The sequence below is a fragment of the Pelodiscus sinensis genome, chromosome 32 (genome assembly GCF_049634645.1).
Source record: "Pelodiscus sinensis isolate JC-2024 chromosome 32, ASM4963464v1, whole genome shotgun sequence".
NCBI lineage: Eukaryota > Metazoa > Chordata > Testudines > Trionychidae > Pelodiscus > Pelodiscus sinensis.
Window position 1 is genome coordinate 1,287,361 of NC_134742.1, and position 14,664 is coordinate 1,302,024.

The window sequence follows — 14,664 nt, forward strand, 5'->3', positions numbered from 1 at the left end:
TGTGTTTTGTGTCTCTCCTGTCCGAAATCTGAGCTGATTTTGGAGGAGGGGGAGAATATGTCCAGATTCACCCCTCAAATTGCTTCAGTGCAGGGTTCCCTCTCCTTTTTTCCACCCATGGGGCAGAATAAATTTTATTCTGTGTACGCAGGTGCAGGTGCACCACCCCTAGAAACCCAGGCTGCTGGCGGTGGGGCCCTAATTAACCGGGTGGCATTTGAATCTTTCCCGAGTGGCTGCCTGACCCTTCTGCTTCCAGCGAACCCTGGCCGGGGGGGTCTCTCCTGCAGGAGGCTTTCGTCCCCCTACTGCTCTCCTGTCTGCTGCTTCAGTGCCTAAATCCCTTAGGCGTTAGGTGCCTAAATCCCCTGAAGCCTTTCCATCCATTTCTCCGGGGCTGTCCCACTTCAGATCTTCACAAGCGCCTAACTCCCCTAGGCTGGGCCGCTGGGGACTGTGGGCCTTCAGGGGCCAACGTCAATGGCCCCGGAGGGAGTGAACAGAACAGGGAATCCTCACCCTCTCCTGTCACCTCTTCCCAGACAGAGGCTCGGGACACCACCTGGGCTCATAGTCACTGAGGGACCTGCCCCCATGAGTGTATCTCCCTCTTTTTTCAACCCTGTTAAAAGTCCTGGTCTTCCCAACCTCCTCTGGCGAGGAGTTCCACAGGTTGGCTGTGCGCTGTTCCTTTGGCTTGTTTTAAACTTCCTGCCAAGTCATTGGGTGACCCCTAGTGCCCGTGGAGTGGGACAGAAATCTCGTAGAACGTGACAGCATGAAACCTCCTCTTTTTCCTCTCTCTGCAGACTGGAGGGGGTCTGGGGTGAGTGTCTGAGAAAGTAAGAGGTGTGTGTGTGGGGGGGTGGACAGCTGCAAAGGACAAGTTTTCCAAAGGCCGTTTTGCTAAGGCGACGCTCATAGGAGTTTGGGCCGGTGACCGATGTTCCCTCTAAATTTTTTCCCGTCCACCAGCGGATTTTTCCCATCCGTGTGCGGAATAAATTTTTCTCTGTGCACCGAGGCTTGTGGGAATGTGCACTACCTGTAGAAACACAAACCGTGCAGTGGGCCCTCTGCTAATCTGGTTTGCTGTGGGGAGGTCTCCCTTCAACCTGGTTTTGGGGACTCTCTCCGACTGCTGCCCCCTTTGCTTCCTCCCCTTGTGGGCTGGGGGGTTCTTTCTCCCTCTTTCCCTCTGTCCCTCTTCTCCAGGGTGGGGTCTCCTCCTCTCTCTCACCATCAGTGCAGTTGGTGTTTCTGCTGGTGGTGCACCTGCCTCGGTGCACGTAAAATTATTCCGCACAGAGGGTGGACAAACACTGGCTGTGGCTGGAAAAAGGTGGAGGGACCGTTGCCCCTCTCCTGCCAGCTCTAAAAACACCGCCCCACAGCAGCGCAACCCCGTGACCCCACCCACCCCCTGCCCGCAATAGCCTTGGGACCCGTCCCCCACAGTGCCGCAGCGGCAGGGCCCAGGACGAGCCCCCTGCCTCCACCGGCCTCTACTCTGCCCTGACTCCACCCCTTGCTCAAGCCCCGCCCCTTCTCCACCAGGCCCCGCCCATCCCTGCCACACACCCTCAGCAAAGTCCCCTCCCCAGAGCAATGCAAGCTGAAGGGTTACCAGGGGCCTGATTAGCAGAGTGCCCATGGCTCGGTTTCGTGTGTCTACTGGTGGTGCACATTCACATACGCCTCGGTGCACAGAGAAAAACATTATTCCGCACACATGTTCGTGGCGGGCCAAGGGTTAATGGGAATATTGCCTGGAACCCAACCGGAGGACGGCTGAGGTGGGGGGCAGTGAGGCAGGGAACCAGGGCGGGTCCCAGGCAGGCTGGGGGAGTGGGAGAAAGGCCCCCCCCCAGGGCCAATCTCTGCCCCTCACGCTCGGCTTCTGTCTTCCAGCCTGAGCCAGGGGCCTGGGCGGTGGAGCTGAGGCGGGGCCCCATCACCCCCCGTCCCTCTGCAGGGTGTCCCGGCGGATCCGGGTCTGGCTGGACCCCGCACAAGGGTGGGGAGGGCACTTTCGGATGCTAGCAGCACAGCCTCCATCATCAGCATCCCCACGGCCTCCTGGGGGGGGAGGCCTTCGCTGCTTTCCTCCCGACAGACTCCCCCCCCCCTGCCCCAGTACTAGACTCCCTCTCTCTCTTCACCCCATCCTCCGGCGAGGAGTTCCACAGGTTAACTGTGCGTGGCATGAAGAAAAAACATCCTTCGGTTGGTTTCCAACCTCCTGCCTCTTCATTTCACTAGGTAACCCCTCCTCCTCCTTATTGCGGGAAGAGCTCAGAGCAAACACACCTACGAACGGCCAGGCCGGGTCAGGGTGCTGTCTGCCCACAGGGACCAAGGCCAGGTGCCCCAGAGGGAGGGAGCAGAACCGGGAAGCGTCACGGGGTCCCTCCCCTGTCACCCGTCCCTGAGTTGCAGGGTATTGGACTCATTCAGTCAAACTGCACCATACTTGGAAGAGCCATGGGAAACTGAGGCACGGGTGGGCCAGGCCAGCGGCGTCCATTGATTTGGCTGGCAGTCTCGGGCGCGACACCGCCTGCGTCAGACGCCCGTTCCTCCCCTCCCACGTGGGTGCCTCCCTCCGGCTAACCAGGGCTGTCCCCGGGGCCGTGGGCCTGCCCCCCGGCCGGGTGGGGCTGGGAGTCAGCCACTCAAGGCCCCCTTTGGGGGGGTCTGCCCCTCTGCCTGGCCATCCCCCAAGGCGGGACCAGAGGCTGTCGTGTCTGCGGGAGTCTGGATCCCTGCTCTTCCGCCCGTTAGGGGCCTCGTTAGGGGGAGACCCAAGAGGGAAGGAAGCCAGCGGGTCCGGCAGCAAGACGAACCCAGTCACTCAGTCGCAGCTCCCCCCTGCCCCATGTGCTCCCGAAATGAAGCCCACGTACTCACTCGCCCCTCCACCCCCCAGCCCTGACTCCTGCCCCCGCCCCACACTTCCCAGCCCTGAGCCCCCTAGGTGCTAAAAGCAGCCACCCTCTCCTCCAGACGTCCGGGGGGGGGGGGGTAGGGTTATTTCGGAGTCACCGTCCCCTTCCTGCGGCCGAGTTCAGCAATTTCGACTTCCGCGGCACAAGTGACGCCGCTGAATCTGAATCGCTTCGCTTCACTTTTGCCTGTGGTGTAGACGTACCCTGGACGGCCACCCGACCGAACGCAGACCCTCACCGCAGGGGTCCTTCAAGACACAAACACAGTCTTTTCCCCATCTTCGGTTTCTGCCATGTAGCGCTCTCTGGTTCGAAATCCGGCAGAAACAGAGTCGCCCTCTGAAAACGTCCTCCGTTCCTGGCCCTTCCTCACCTGACGCACAAAGGACGGAGGGAGAAGAGGCTGGAAAGAGACAAAGTAGAAAAGGGCAGAGTTAAGGCTGTTTGCCCTGCTTCACTGTGTATTTGGTCCTGGTCGTGTTCCAGAAGGGCTCCGTCTGGGGATAGAAACAGGATCAGGGCTGAACTTATATTGGTCTGTTGCTAAGGGTGCGTCTACACAGCGGCGCAATGTCCAGATACCTCTGAACTAGCTATCCCCCGTCTTTTTGAGCACGCCTGTTATTTGGAAATAACGATTCTTCCGTCCCTGTCGACTTCGTTCCACGAGGAGGACGGGATGTTTCGGAACGGCTTTCTTTCGAGATAAGCACCGTGCGGGCAGGGCCAATTGACGAACCGAGCCCTTTCGAACTCCACTGGAAAGAAGCGCCACAATTTGTGCCGCGTCTTTCGAGCGCCGGGTGCGAGTGCGGACACCCTGTGATACTAAATCGTACTAAAGGCCGCCAGAAGGGACCTCGAGAGGCATCGAGTCCAGTCCCCTGCCCGCCTGGCAGGACCCAATACTGTCTAGATCATCCCTGAGAGACATTTATCTAACCTGCTCTTCAATATCTCCAGAGACGGAGATTCCACAACCTCCCTGGGCAATTTATTCCAGTGTTTGACCACCCTGGCAGGTAGGAACTTTTTCCTAATGTCCAACCTAAACCTCCCTTGCTGCAGTTTAAGCCCATTGCTTCTTGTTCTATCCCCAGAGGCCAAGATGAACAATTTGTCTCCCTCCTCCTTGTGACCCCCTTTTAGATACTTGAAAACGGCTATCATGTCCCCCCTCAATCTTCTCTTTTCCAAACTAAACAAACCCAATTCCTTCAGTCTTCCCTCCGAGCTCCTGTTCTCTAGACCTTTCATCATTCTCGTTGCTCTTCTCTGGACCCTTTCCAATTTCTCCACATCCTTCTGGAAATGTGGTGCCCAGAACTGAACACAATACTCCAATTGAGGCCTAACCAGCGCAGAGTAGAGCGGAAGAATGACTTCTCGTGTCTTGCTCACAACACACCTGTTAATGCAGCCCAGAATCACGTTTGCTTTTTTTGCAACAGCATCACACTGGGGACTCATAGTCAGCTTGTGGTCCACTATAACCCCTAGATCCCTTTCTGCCGGACTCCTTCCCAGACAGTCGCTTCCCGTTCTGTGTGTGTGACACGGATTGTTCCTTTCCAAGTGGAGCACTTTGCACTTGTCTTTATTAAACTTCATCCTGTTTCCCTCCGCCCATTTCTCCAGTTTGTCCAGATCAGTTTGAATACTGACCCGTCCTCCAGAGCAGTCACAACCCCTCCCAGCTTGGGATCATCTGCAAACCTAATAAGCGTCTGTTCTATGCCGATATTTAAATCATTGCTGAAGATACTGAACAGAGCCGGTCCCAAACCAGACCCCTGCGGAACCACATTGTTACACCTTTACACCCAACCACGTCACAACCCGCCTGGCGACGCTGACGTTGTTTAAACAAACGTGTGGCGACAGTAGAAAAAACCATTTGCGTGTCTGAAAACGGTAGGGACTGGGGTACTTACCATTTTTTTTTGAAAAAGGGGTACTTTATAGAAACAGTGCTCTAGATTATCCCTGGCAGGTGTCTGTCCAACCTGCTCTTCAATATCTCCAGCGATGGAGACGTCACAACCTCCCTAGGGAATTTATTCCAGTGTTTCACCACCCGGACAGGCTGGAAGTTTTCCCTTGTGTCCAACCTCAACCTCCCTTGCTGCAGTTTAAGCCCATTGCTTCTTGTTCTGTCCCCAGAGGCCAAGATGAACAAGTTTTCTCCCTCCTCCTTGTGACACCCTTTTAGATACCTGAAAACGGCTATCATGTCCCCCCTCGATCTTCTCTTTTCTAAACTAAACAAGCCCAATTCTTTCAGCCTCCCCTCCTAGCTCCTGTTCTCTAGACTTTGCATCGTTCTTGTTGCTCTTCTCCGGACCCTCTCTGGTGTCCCGCCTCCCCCGCGTAGGGACTTGCTGTCTCGCCGTTCTGTGCCCGGAGAGCTTTGCCTTCCTCTGCACCATCCCCAGGGGCTGAAAATCAAACAGGCTTCCCCCAGCCCCAGCCAATGAGCGAGGGCCTCGACCAGAAAGCCACCCAATGGCGGCCGGGGCGGGCAGGCAGGAAAGCGAAGTGAAAGCGAAGTGAAAGCTGCCTGGCCCGGAGCCATGGCTGCCGGCAGCCCGGTGCCCAGCCTGCAGGAGGAAGCCGCCTGCTCCATCTGCCTGGAGTGTTTCCGGGACCCCGTGTCCATCCACTGCGGCCACAACTTCTGCCGGGCCTGCATCGCCGAGTGCTGGGCCGAGGCGGCCGCCGGCTTCTCCTGCCCCCAGTGCCGGGAGACGGCCCCCCAGCCGAACTTCCGGCCCAACCGGGAGCTGGCCAAGGTCATCGCCATCGCCAAGCGGCTGAGCGCCCAGGCCGGCCAGGCCGCCGGGGGCGCGCGCGCCTGCCCCACCCACCAGGAGGCGCTGAAGCTCTTCTGCCAGGAGGAGCAAGCCCCCATCTGCGTGGTCTGCCGGGAGTCCCAGGCCCACCGCAGCCACCCCGTGGTGCCACTCGAGGAGGCGGCGCAGGCGTACAAGGTAGGGCTGTGGCCACCGGCCGAGGGAGCGAGGAACGCGCCTGACCGGAGGCGATGGCCGGGTCGGTCTGGGAGGTCACATCCACACGGCAGAGCAGTTTGGGGAGACCAGCGGACCCCGAAATAGCCACCCGCCGCTGCACAGCCAGCCTGGGATTTGGGGCGCACGGCGCCGCCGTCCCCGTCCGCCTCCTGCCACCAGCGGCGGGGGGGGGGGGGGGGGGATTCCCAAATCCGGCGCGGGGAGGACGCCGTGCCGAACGAAGAGCCGAGTAAGCGCAGACGGAGCCCAAGGGGGCGTCTGCCCTGCCCCCTCTCCGCGAAACAAGCGATGCCATTGGCGCTCAGTGGAGTCGTGGTCTTTTCAGCACTAGCGTGCTGGGGAGGGATCACTCAGTGGTTTGAGCATTGGCCTGCTAGACCCAGGGTTGTGAGTTCAATCCTTGCGGAGGCCAGTTAGGAATTTGGGGCAGAAATTTGTCAGGGATGGTGCTTGGTCCTGCTGTGAAGGCAGGGAGCTGGACCCAATGACCGTATTGGCCTGTTAAACCCGGGGTTGCGAGTTCAATCCTTGCGGAGGCCGGTTAGGAATTTGGGGCAAAAATTTGTCAGGGATGGTGCTTGGTCTTGCTGTGAAGGCAGAGGGCTGGACTCAATGACCGTCCCTTCCAGTTCTAGGAGATGGGCAATTTTCATCAATTTAACCCCTTTGAAGGACTCCGGTGCATCATTATTTTGTAACAGCGACCCTGGCGCGTCCACCCCGCCGCGCTTCCGAACTGACGATTTCGGACTCAGCGCGAGTCCCCGAGGAAAGCAGGCGGACGCCTTTCGAAATCACCGGCCCGGGGCGTGTGGACGCGCCGCCGATGCATTCGACCGGGTGGAGTGGAGCGGGTTTGAACGTTCCCGGTTCACCCGGCTGCCCCTCTGAAACCCGGATTTGCTCAGGAAAGTCATTGTCTTTGCCCAGGAAAAAGTCCAGCTCCGAATCCGGTCGCTGAAGGAAGAGCGGGACAAGCTGATGGGGCTGAAAGAGACGGAGGAGACGGCCATCTGGGAGGCGCTGGTAGGAACGGCTTGTTCGGGAAGGAGGCTGCGCCGGGGGCCGAGGAAAACGCCCCCTGGTCTCTGATACGTGGGGTTCCTGTTTGCACCCATGGGTGCCTGTGGGTTTGGGTATTCCTGGAAGAGTGAAGCTGTTGGAGGAGCGGGGGCAGAGAGAGGCAGGGTGTGGGCGGAGCCTGGGGAAGGGGCGGAGTGGGGGGCGGGGCCTGGAGGAGGGGTCAAATACCCCCTCCCCCGGCTATAGGGGAAGTGGGTGTCGGCGCTCCTGATGCCGTTCAGGGTCAGGCTGTGGGGGTGGTGTGTGGGGGGTCTAGGACCCTCAGGGGGGTCCCAGCAATGGAACAGCCCCCCCCCGAGGAGCCGACTTTTTGATACCTCCTTTGGCCCCGCCCCCACCCTGCTGCTTCCTGCTCCGCCCCCCAACCCCGCCTCTTCTTGCCCCACTCTGTTGCCTCCACCCCACGCCTCCATTGGTCCCTCCCTGCCTGCTGCTCCCTGCCCTCCCCAAACTGCCAATCAGCTGTTTGGTGGGGGGGGAGGGCAGATCACTCATCTACATGTCCGCCCCCCCGCCAAGAGGCGGACACCCCCAACCCGAAAGAGTGGCTTTCCATTGACTTCTCACTCCGTCAAAGGAAGGGACACAACCCGTGTTCCCTGTGATTTTTTTTTTCAATCTGTGTGTGGAATAAATTTTGTTTCCAATCTGCGTGCGGATGGGCACCACCCCAAGAGACCCGCCGGCCAGATGACGGCCTGCGGGAATTTGTAGGCAAATCTCCCTCGTCCTTTGGGGAAAGTTTCCCTCCAGCGCTGGCACGTTACGGTTGCCATCCGACCCCCACCCCCACGCCGGGGGCCCCCATCCCCACGACAGGACCCCCCTCGGCTGCAGCTGGCCCTTTGGGGTGTGAAACGCCTGACCCTTTGCCTTCCCCCCGGCCAGGAGCAGGTCGAAAGCGAGAGGCTGAAGGTGCTGTCCGAATGCGAGGAGCTGCGGCAGTTCCTGGAGGAGCGGGAGCGCCTCCTGCTGGCCCGGCTGCAAGACCTGGACGAGGAGCTGGCCAAGAGACGGGAGGAGAAGATCCCTATACTGGCGACGGAGATTTCCCGGCTTGGGGAGCTGATCACCGAGCTGGAGGGGAAGTGCCGGCAGCCGGCCGGTGAGTTCCTGCAGGTGAGAGCCTGGCTCGCCGGGTTGTGCCTGCTTGGGAGCCACAGAGGGGGAGGGGGAAGGCCGTCCTCGCAGGAACGCTCGGGGGCTAAGGCGTGGAGATGAGGGAGCGGAGGAGATCCTGGCTCAGTCCTCTGTCTGGGGAGAGGAGACGTGACAGGCACCGTTCTGGCTAATCTTTTCCACCCAGACGTGGATTTTTTCCTCCCGGTGTGGAATAATTTTTTTGATGTGCGGATGCGCACCACCCTTAGAAACACCTCTAATCCCACGCTCTGCTAATCCCACAAGTGCGTGCCTTACCGGGAACGCTGGCAACAGGAGCATTGGCATGGGGCTTTTGGTTTTCCCTGGGTGGGGGGCCAGGCTGCGCTACAGCCTCCGTCTGCCTCAATGTCCCATCCTGTTCTGCCTCCCTTCTAAGGTTTCCCCTTTATCCACCCGCTTCCCTCCCCCTGCGAGGTCCCTCCCTGCCGACCACTCGCTGCCTTCCCCAAGCTACCAATCAGCTGTTTGGTGGGGGGCAGAGCAGCCCCAGAGCACCCACAGAGCCAGCCAAGAGGCACGCACCCCAGCCCGAAAGAGTGGCTTTCCAGTGCCTTCTTGCCCAGTCAAAGGAAGGGACACAACTCGTGTTCCCTGTAATTGATTTTAAATTTGCATGTGGAATAAATTGTGTTCCATGCACCGAGGCACTAGCAGATGTGCACCACCCAATGGAATACAAAAACCTCGCCGGGGGCACTCTGCTGACCCACCGGGTGGGGCTTGATTCTCTCCCGGGTGGCCGCCCGGCTGCTGCCAGAGAACGCTGGTCCCATCGAATACACGGTGAGTTACAAAGAGCAGCCCTGAGGTGTTCCCCCGAAATCGTCTCAACGGCTCCGGTGTCGGTTTTGTGTCGGGTCGCCTTGGTTTCACTCATGATCCTTCTCTCCTTTCCCCTTCTAGGACATCCAAAGCATCTTGAGCAGGTACGTGGCTCCTTCTCACGCCCCCTCCATACGACAGACCGCCTCCTTACACCTGAGGCCCCGCCCCCTTATGCCCCAGGCCCCGCCCCTTTCGGGGGGGGAGAAGCTGGCTCTTCTACACCTTACTCCCCACCCTGCAGTAGCCATTGACCCTGCTGTAGACCAATAGGCAATGTTCCTGCTCATTTTTCCGTCATCCCTGTGTGGAATAAATTTTATTCCATGCGCCGAGGAATGTGCACCACCTGGAGAAACACACCCTGCCGGCTGGAGGCGCTCTACCAATCATCTGGCCAGCGTTTGACTCTCTCCTGGGTGGGTGCCCAGGCACCCAGCTTGCAGGGAACACTGGATCGGACTCCATTATGCTAGGACAAAAAATGTCACACACTCTCCATGCCACCCGCACCGATTCTGCAGCTGGTCCGAGGCTGGATGAAATCTGCTTTTCCCCACCCACCCGCCCCCTACAGATGAGCTGGTCTGTGAGGTGCCGGAAGTCCAGGGGGGAATAGGGGGCATAGAAAGGGAGTGGCATGCTTCGGGGGGTGTCCGGCAGGAGGTTTCGAGGGACAACAGAGACCGTGAGAGACCAGGGAGGATCAGGAGAAGGCATGAGCAGCAAGTGGCTTTATTAGGGTCACAGGTTCGAGCCCTTCTGCCGACAACCCATCAGCCGGGCGATGGGGCGTTCTCTTACTCCACTTCCAAGCGCTCGGGTGCATCTACACGGCACCCTGACCGCCAAATACGCTGCAGAAATTGTGTAGCTTGTTCCGAAATAACCCACTATCCCGACAAGTCCCTTCCCCACTCTGGCATGATAAACGCAGGAGTTGGGGGTCAGCCAAAGTACCCCAAAACCTTATCCACCAAGCTTTGGTATAAAACCTCCCTCTAAAATCTTAACCTAGATTTTGGGGATACCACCACCCATGTATTGATACAAAAATCAGGGGAGAGAGATTACTTGGGAAATCTCAGCCCGAAAGTACAAAGCGGGACACCCAAATTAACCAACACCAGGTTAATAAAAAGAAAAGAGAAAACACTTTTATTATCACCACACTATTCCTGTTGCAAGCACCATGACGAGACGGAAAAGTCACACCATACTATACTCATGGAGAAACTCCACCATGGACCTAGAACTTAATTACAAAGGGAAGCCAACATTTTTTTTTAAATGCACGGACACTAGATCCCATTTCCCAAACCATAAAACAATAAAACAGATTTATCTAAACTTTACCTACTTACAGAGGGTGTGTCTAGACTACAGGGTTTTGTCGACAAAAGTGCACTTTTGTCGATAAAACGATACCTGTGTCTACACTATCGCCGATTTCTGTTGACATAACATCGACAGAATGCGGCAGTTTTGTTGACGGTGGTAAACCTCATTCTGGGTGTGTTTAGACTACAGGGTTTTGTCGACAAAAGTGGACTTTTGTCGACAAAACTAGACCTGCGTCTACGCTGCCGCTGAGTTCTGTCGACATAATGTTTTGTCAACGGCAGTAAACCTCATTCAACGAGGAATAACACCATTTGTCGACAGACTTCTGTCGCCAGAAGGCGTTATTGCAGCTACACTGTCCTTTGCGTCTACACTGTCCTGTCGACAAAGCGGCTTGCTTTGTCGACAGAACTGGATGTCGTCTGGATGCTGTTTGTCAAAAGAAGCTTTGTAAACAGGATCTGTTGACAAAACGTCTGCCGACAAAAGCCTGTTGTCTAGACGTACCCAGGAAAATGAAGAATTGTTTCTCCCTCATGTCTCCCTCAGTAACTAGAGAGGAACTGCCCAGAGACAAAGGAGGGAAAAGCCCAAAATTCTTTTGTCCTAGTTTGAAATTCCTACCTACATCCCTATTGGCCGACTCTACCTGAGTTACGTGTAGTTAACCCCTTAGTCCTCAGGCTGCTGGCTCACCCTCATGATCACAACAACCTTCGTGGGGTGTGAGTTCCAGGGACGCCGGAATAGCGCGCCCGTTTTTTCGAAAGATCCGGGCGCGTTTAAAGCCGGTGAATTGCTATTTCGGATTTCTTCCGGCGTCCCGCAATAGCGCCGCTGTCAAGATGCAGCCGAATGCCCGCTGTGTTTTTTTGGGGGGTGCCCCCACCTTTTGGCAAACGGCCGCAGGAAAGCCAAGGTTTGACCCGGGCCTGGTTCCCATGGGGTCTAGCCGGTCCGTATATGAACCCTGGGAATCAGGGGGCGTCCATACCGCAGGGCAAAAGCCGAATAAAGCGGCGCAGCGTCAGCCGCGCCCGTTGCGGAGCGGACGCTGAAATAGCTTTGCTCGGCTGTTGATGCACCCCCATCGGGGCGATGTGGGGATGAAATCCGGACTCTTCTGCAGCCAGAATAAACGTTGCCGTGGATTTTCACCGGCGTCCGGGTTTTACTCGTTGTCCGATTAGCTAGCAGGGATTTTTAAGCCCGAAAGTCACAGCGGGGCGATTTAAAACCAAACCTGCGCACGACGCAGACTAAGGGGAACGAAGGAAACAATTCAGCTGATGGGTGCTTCTTTCCCAGGGGCGAGTTGGAGAAGGTCCTAGACCCGGAGATTTCTTCGGAGCCGGAGAAAGCTGCCCCCAGCAAGGTCGCTCATAAAATGATCGCGCTCACGGAGGCGCTGCGGAAATTCCAAGGTACGGAGGAGGGGCGGGCGGGACGGGAACTCGGTGTAGGGTCGGCGGGAGGAGATGGGCCAGACGGTCCCTTTGGGGCAGGATGTTACCAGTACCGAGCCGTATAAGGGGCTGGAATTGGGGTTCTCAAACATGTTTGGCCTTTGGAACTATTCCAGGCCATGACAGCCCCCCCCATCCAAAAGACCCTGCGGATCTCATGCACCATCCCGACTTCTGCGCTGCTGCTGCTGGGAGTCGCAGCGGCCGCTCACGCCACCCTGCCCCCCACAATAGTCTTGCGGCCCCCCCTTTTGGGGGCCCAGCGTGCCCTGTAAGTGGGGTGCCTGGCAGCTCCCCCAGCACCACCCACCAAATTAGCAGAGTGCCCACCGCGAGGTTGGTGTTTCTCGGGAGGGTGCACATCCACGCCTGCCGCAGTGCACGTAAAATTATTCCGCACGTGGATCTAAAAACTGCCCCTGGGTGGACAAGATGGGAGGGAACATAACCCCTGACTCCCAACCTAGCCATGCTGTCGGTGGGTGGGAGTAGCAACACCAGTGTCCCCTGGAATCCCTGAGCTAGCCCCAGCCGCACCCTTTCCACCCGAGGCCCCGCCCATGAGCCAAGCCCCGCCCACCCCGTGCCCGATTCTTCCTGGCGCCCTGCAGGGCCGGGGCTGCCATGCTCTGGCCTCGACCCCGGCCCTTCCCAGCAGTCGGGCATGGAGGCAATTTTGGGATGGCCGTACCTTCCCTGGCCTACATTACCGGCTCCCTCGGGGTACCTGGAAGCAAAGCGCTTGGACGGCCTCCCGGGGGAGATTGAAATGCCATCTGGCTGATTAGCAGAGGGCCCGCAGCCGGCAGCCTGTGTCTGCGATGGTGGTGCACATGCCTCGGTGCATGGGAGAAAATTTATTCCGCACACAGGTGGCAAAAAAGTTGCGGGACCACCAGCCAGGACAGGGTAGGGGGGTGGGAAGTGTGAAAAGTGGCGGCCGAGCCCCGCCCCTCACGCCCCGATTCTCTCTCCCCAGTGGACGTGACGCTGGACCCCGAGACGGCCCACCCCCGCCTGGTCCTGTCACCGGAGGGCGACGGGGTGCGGTGGGAGGACACCCGCCAGCCCGTGCCCGACAGCCCCAAGCGGTTCGATGCCTCCCGCTGCGTGCTGGGCCGGGAGGGCTTCTCGGCCGGCCGGCACTACTGGGAGGTGGCGGTGGAGGCCGGGGACGCCTGGGCCGTGGGGGTGGCCCGGGAGTCGGTGCGGCGGAAGGGCCGGGTGAACGTCAACCCGGAGGAGGGCATCTGGGCCGTGGGGCAGTGCGGGGCCCAGACCTTGGCCCTCACCTCCCCCAAGATCCCCCTCTCCCTGGCGGGCAGGCCCCGCACCATCGGGGTGTACCTGGACTGCGACGGGGGGCGGGTGGCCTTCTTCGACCCCGAGAACGAGGCCCCCCTCTTCACCTTCCCGCCGGGCTCCATCCCCGGGGAGAGCATCCACCCCCTGCTGTGTCTGGGGAGGGGGGCCCGGTTCAGGCTCTGCCCCTGCCCCACCGGCGACACTACGGAGCCTTAGAAATCTGCCCCTTCCGCCAAGCCCCGCCCCTTCTTCCAAGCCCCACCCCTTCCGCCAAGCCCCACCCCTTCTGCCAAGCCCCACCCCTGCTCAGCCTCTTCTGTGAAACCCCGCCCCTGCTCTTCCCTTCCGCCAAGCCCCGCCCCTTCTGCCAAGCCCCACCCCTTCTGTCAAGCCCCACCCCTGCTCAGCCTCTTCTGTGAAACCCCGCCCCCTGCTCTTCCCTTCCGCTAAGCCCCGCCCCTTCTGCCAAGCCCCACCCCTACTCTTCCCTTCCGCCAAGCCCCGCCCCTTCCACCAAGCCCCGCCCCCTACTCCACCCATGTGCCTTTGCTCCACCCCATCCGCCACAGGCCCCGCCTCTCCTTCACCTGCCCCGCCCCCTGCTCTGCCCTTCCACTAAGCCCCGCCCCTTCTGCTAAGCCCCGCCCCTGCTCAGCCTCTTCTGTGAAACCCCGCCCTGTGCTCTTCCCTTCTGCTAAGCCCCGCCCCTTCAGCCAAGCCCCGCCCCTGCTCCACCCATGTGCCTTTGCTCCACCCCCTCCGCCACAGGCCCCGCCTCCACTTCACCCACCCTGCCCCCTGCTCTGCCCTTCCACTAAGCCCCGCCCCTTCCACTAAGCCCCACCTCTGCTCCACCCCAACCTGCCTTGCCCCACCCCTTTTGTTAAGCCCCACCCCTGCTCCACCTCCTCCCCCAAGCAACAGAGGCAGCAACAGGGGTTCCCAGCCAATCACGGGCCAGGAGGGAGTATATAAGAGGTGCCTGTGGGGCTAGCCCAGACTCCGAAGTGTGGGGAACCACACGGTGGGCAGACAGACGCCCCACAGCGGGCACCGGGACGGGCCCCGCAAGGGGCTTGTGATAGCACACGAGATTGTAACTCGGCCGGTAGCTTGTGCGAGGTGCTTGTGCGAGGTGAGTGTTGACCCCGTGACAGGGGGCTAAAGGCATGGACCTGTCTGTCGCCCCCCACCCCGTTTTGTCTCCTGTGGCCGGGGGAACCGGGCGGCGCGTGCGCCGAGACGTGTTTGAATGAAAAAAGAATCGCCTGGTGCTTTGTGTCTTTTTTTAGCCTTCAAAGTTGCAAAAGCTGCAACTGTGGTGCCCACACGTGTCTGCCCGACATGTGGCAGAACATTCCGTGCCCGTATCGGCCTGATCAGCCATTTGCGGACACACCGTGGACAGTCCACAACCCGTTAGATGTCAAGGTCCTCTTCGAATACGATGGACGAACAACAACAAGAAGCCTGCCAAGCACCTAGGCTGGTGGGGAGAAA

General features: G+C 59.1%; 1 protein-coding gene across 1 annotated transcript; it reads left to right on the plus strand.

Annotated features, from left to right (window-relative positions):
- The first annotated feature begins 5,212 nt into the window (after positions 1-5,212).
- On the plus strand, positions 5,213-14,436 carry LOC112545797 (zinc finger protein RFP-like). The gene is made up of 6 exons (XM_075913680.1): positions 5,213-5,938; positions 6,911-7,006; positions 7,952-8,182; positions 9,131-9,153; positions 11,702-11,817; positions 12,839-14,436. Exons 1-6 carry the CDS (start codon positions 5,522-5,524, stop codon positions 13,378-13,380), a joined length of 1,425 nt encoding a protein of 474 aa, XP_075769795.1. The 5' UTR covers positions 5,213-5,521; the 3' UTR covers positions 13,381-14,436.
- Positions 14,437-14,664: the final 228 nt, after the last annotated feature.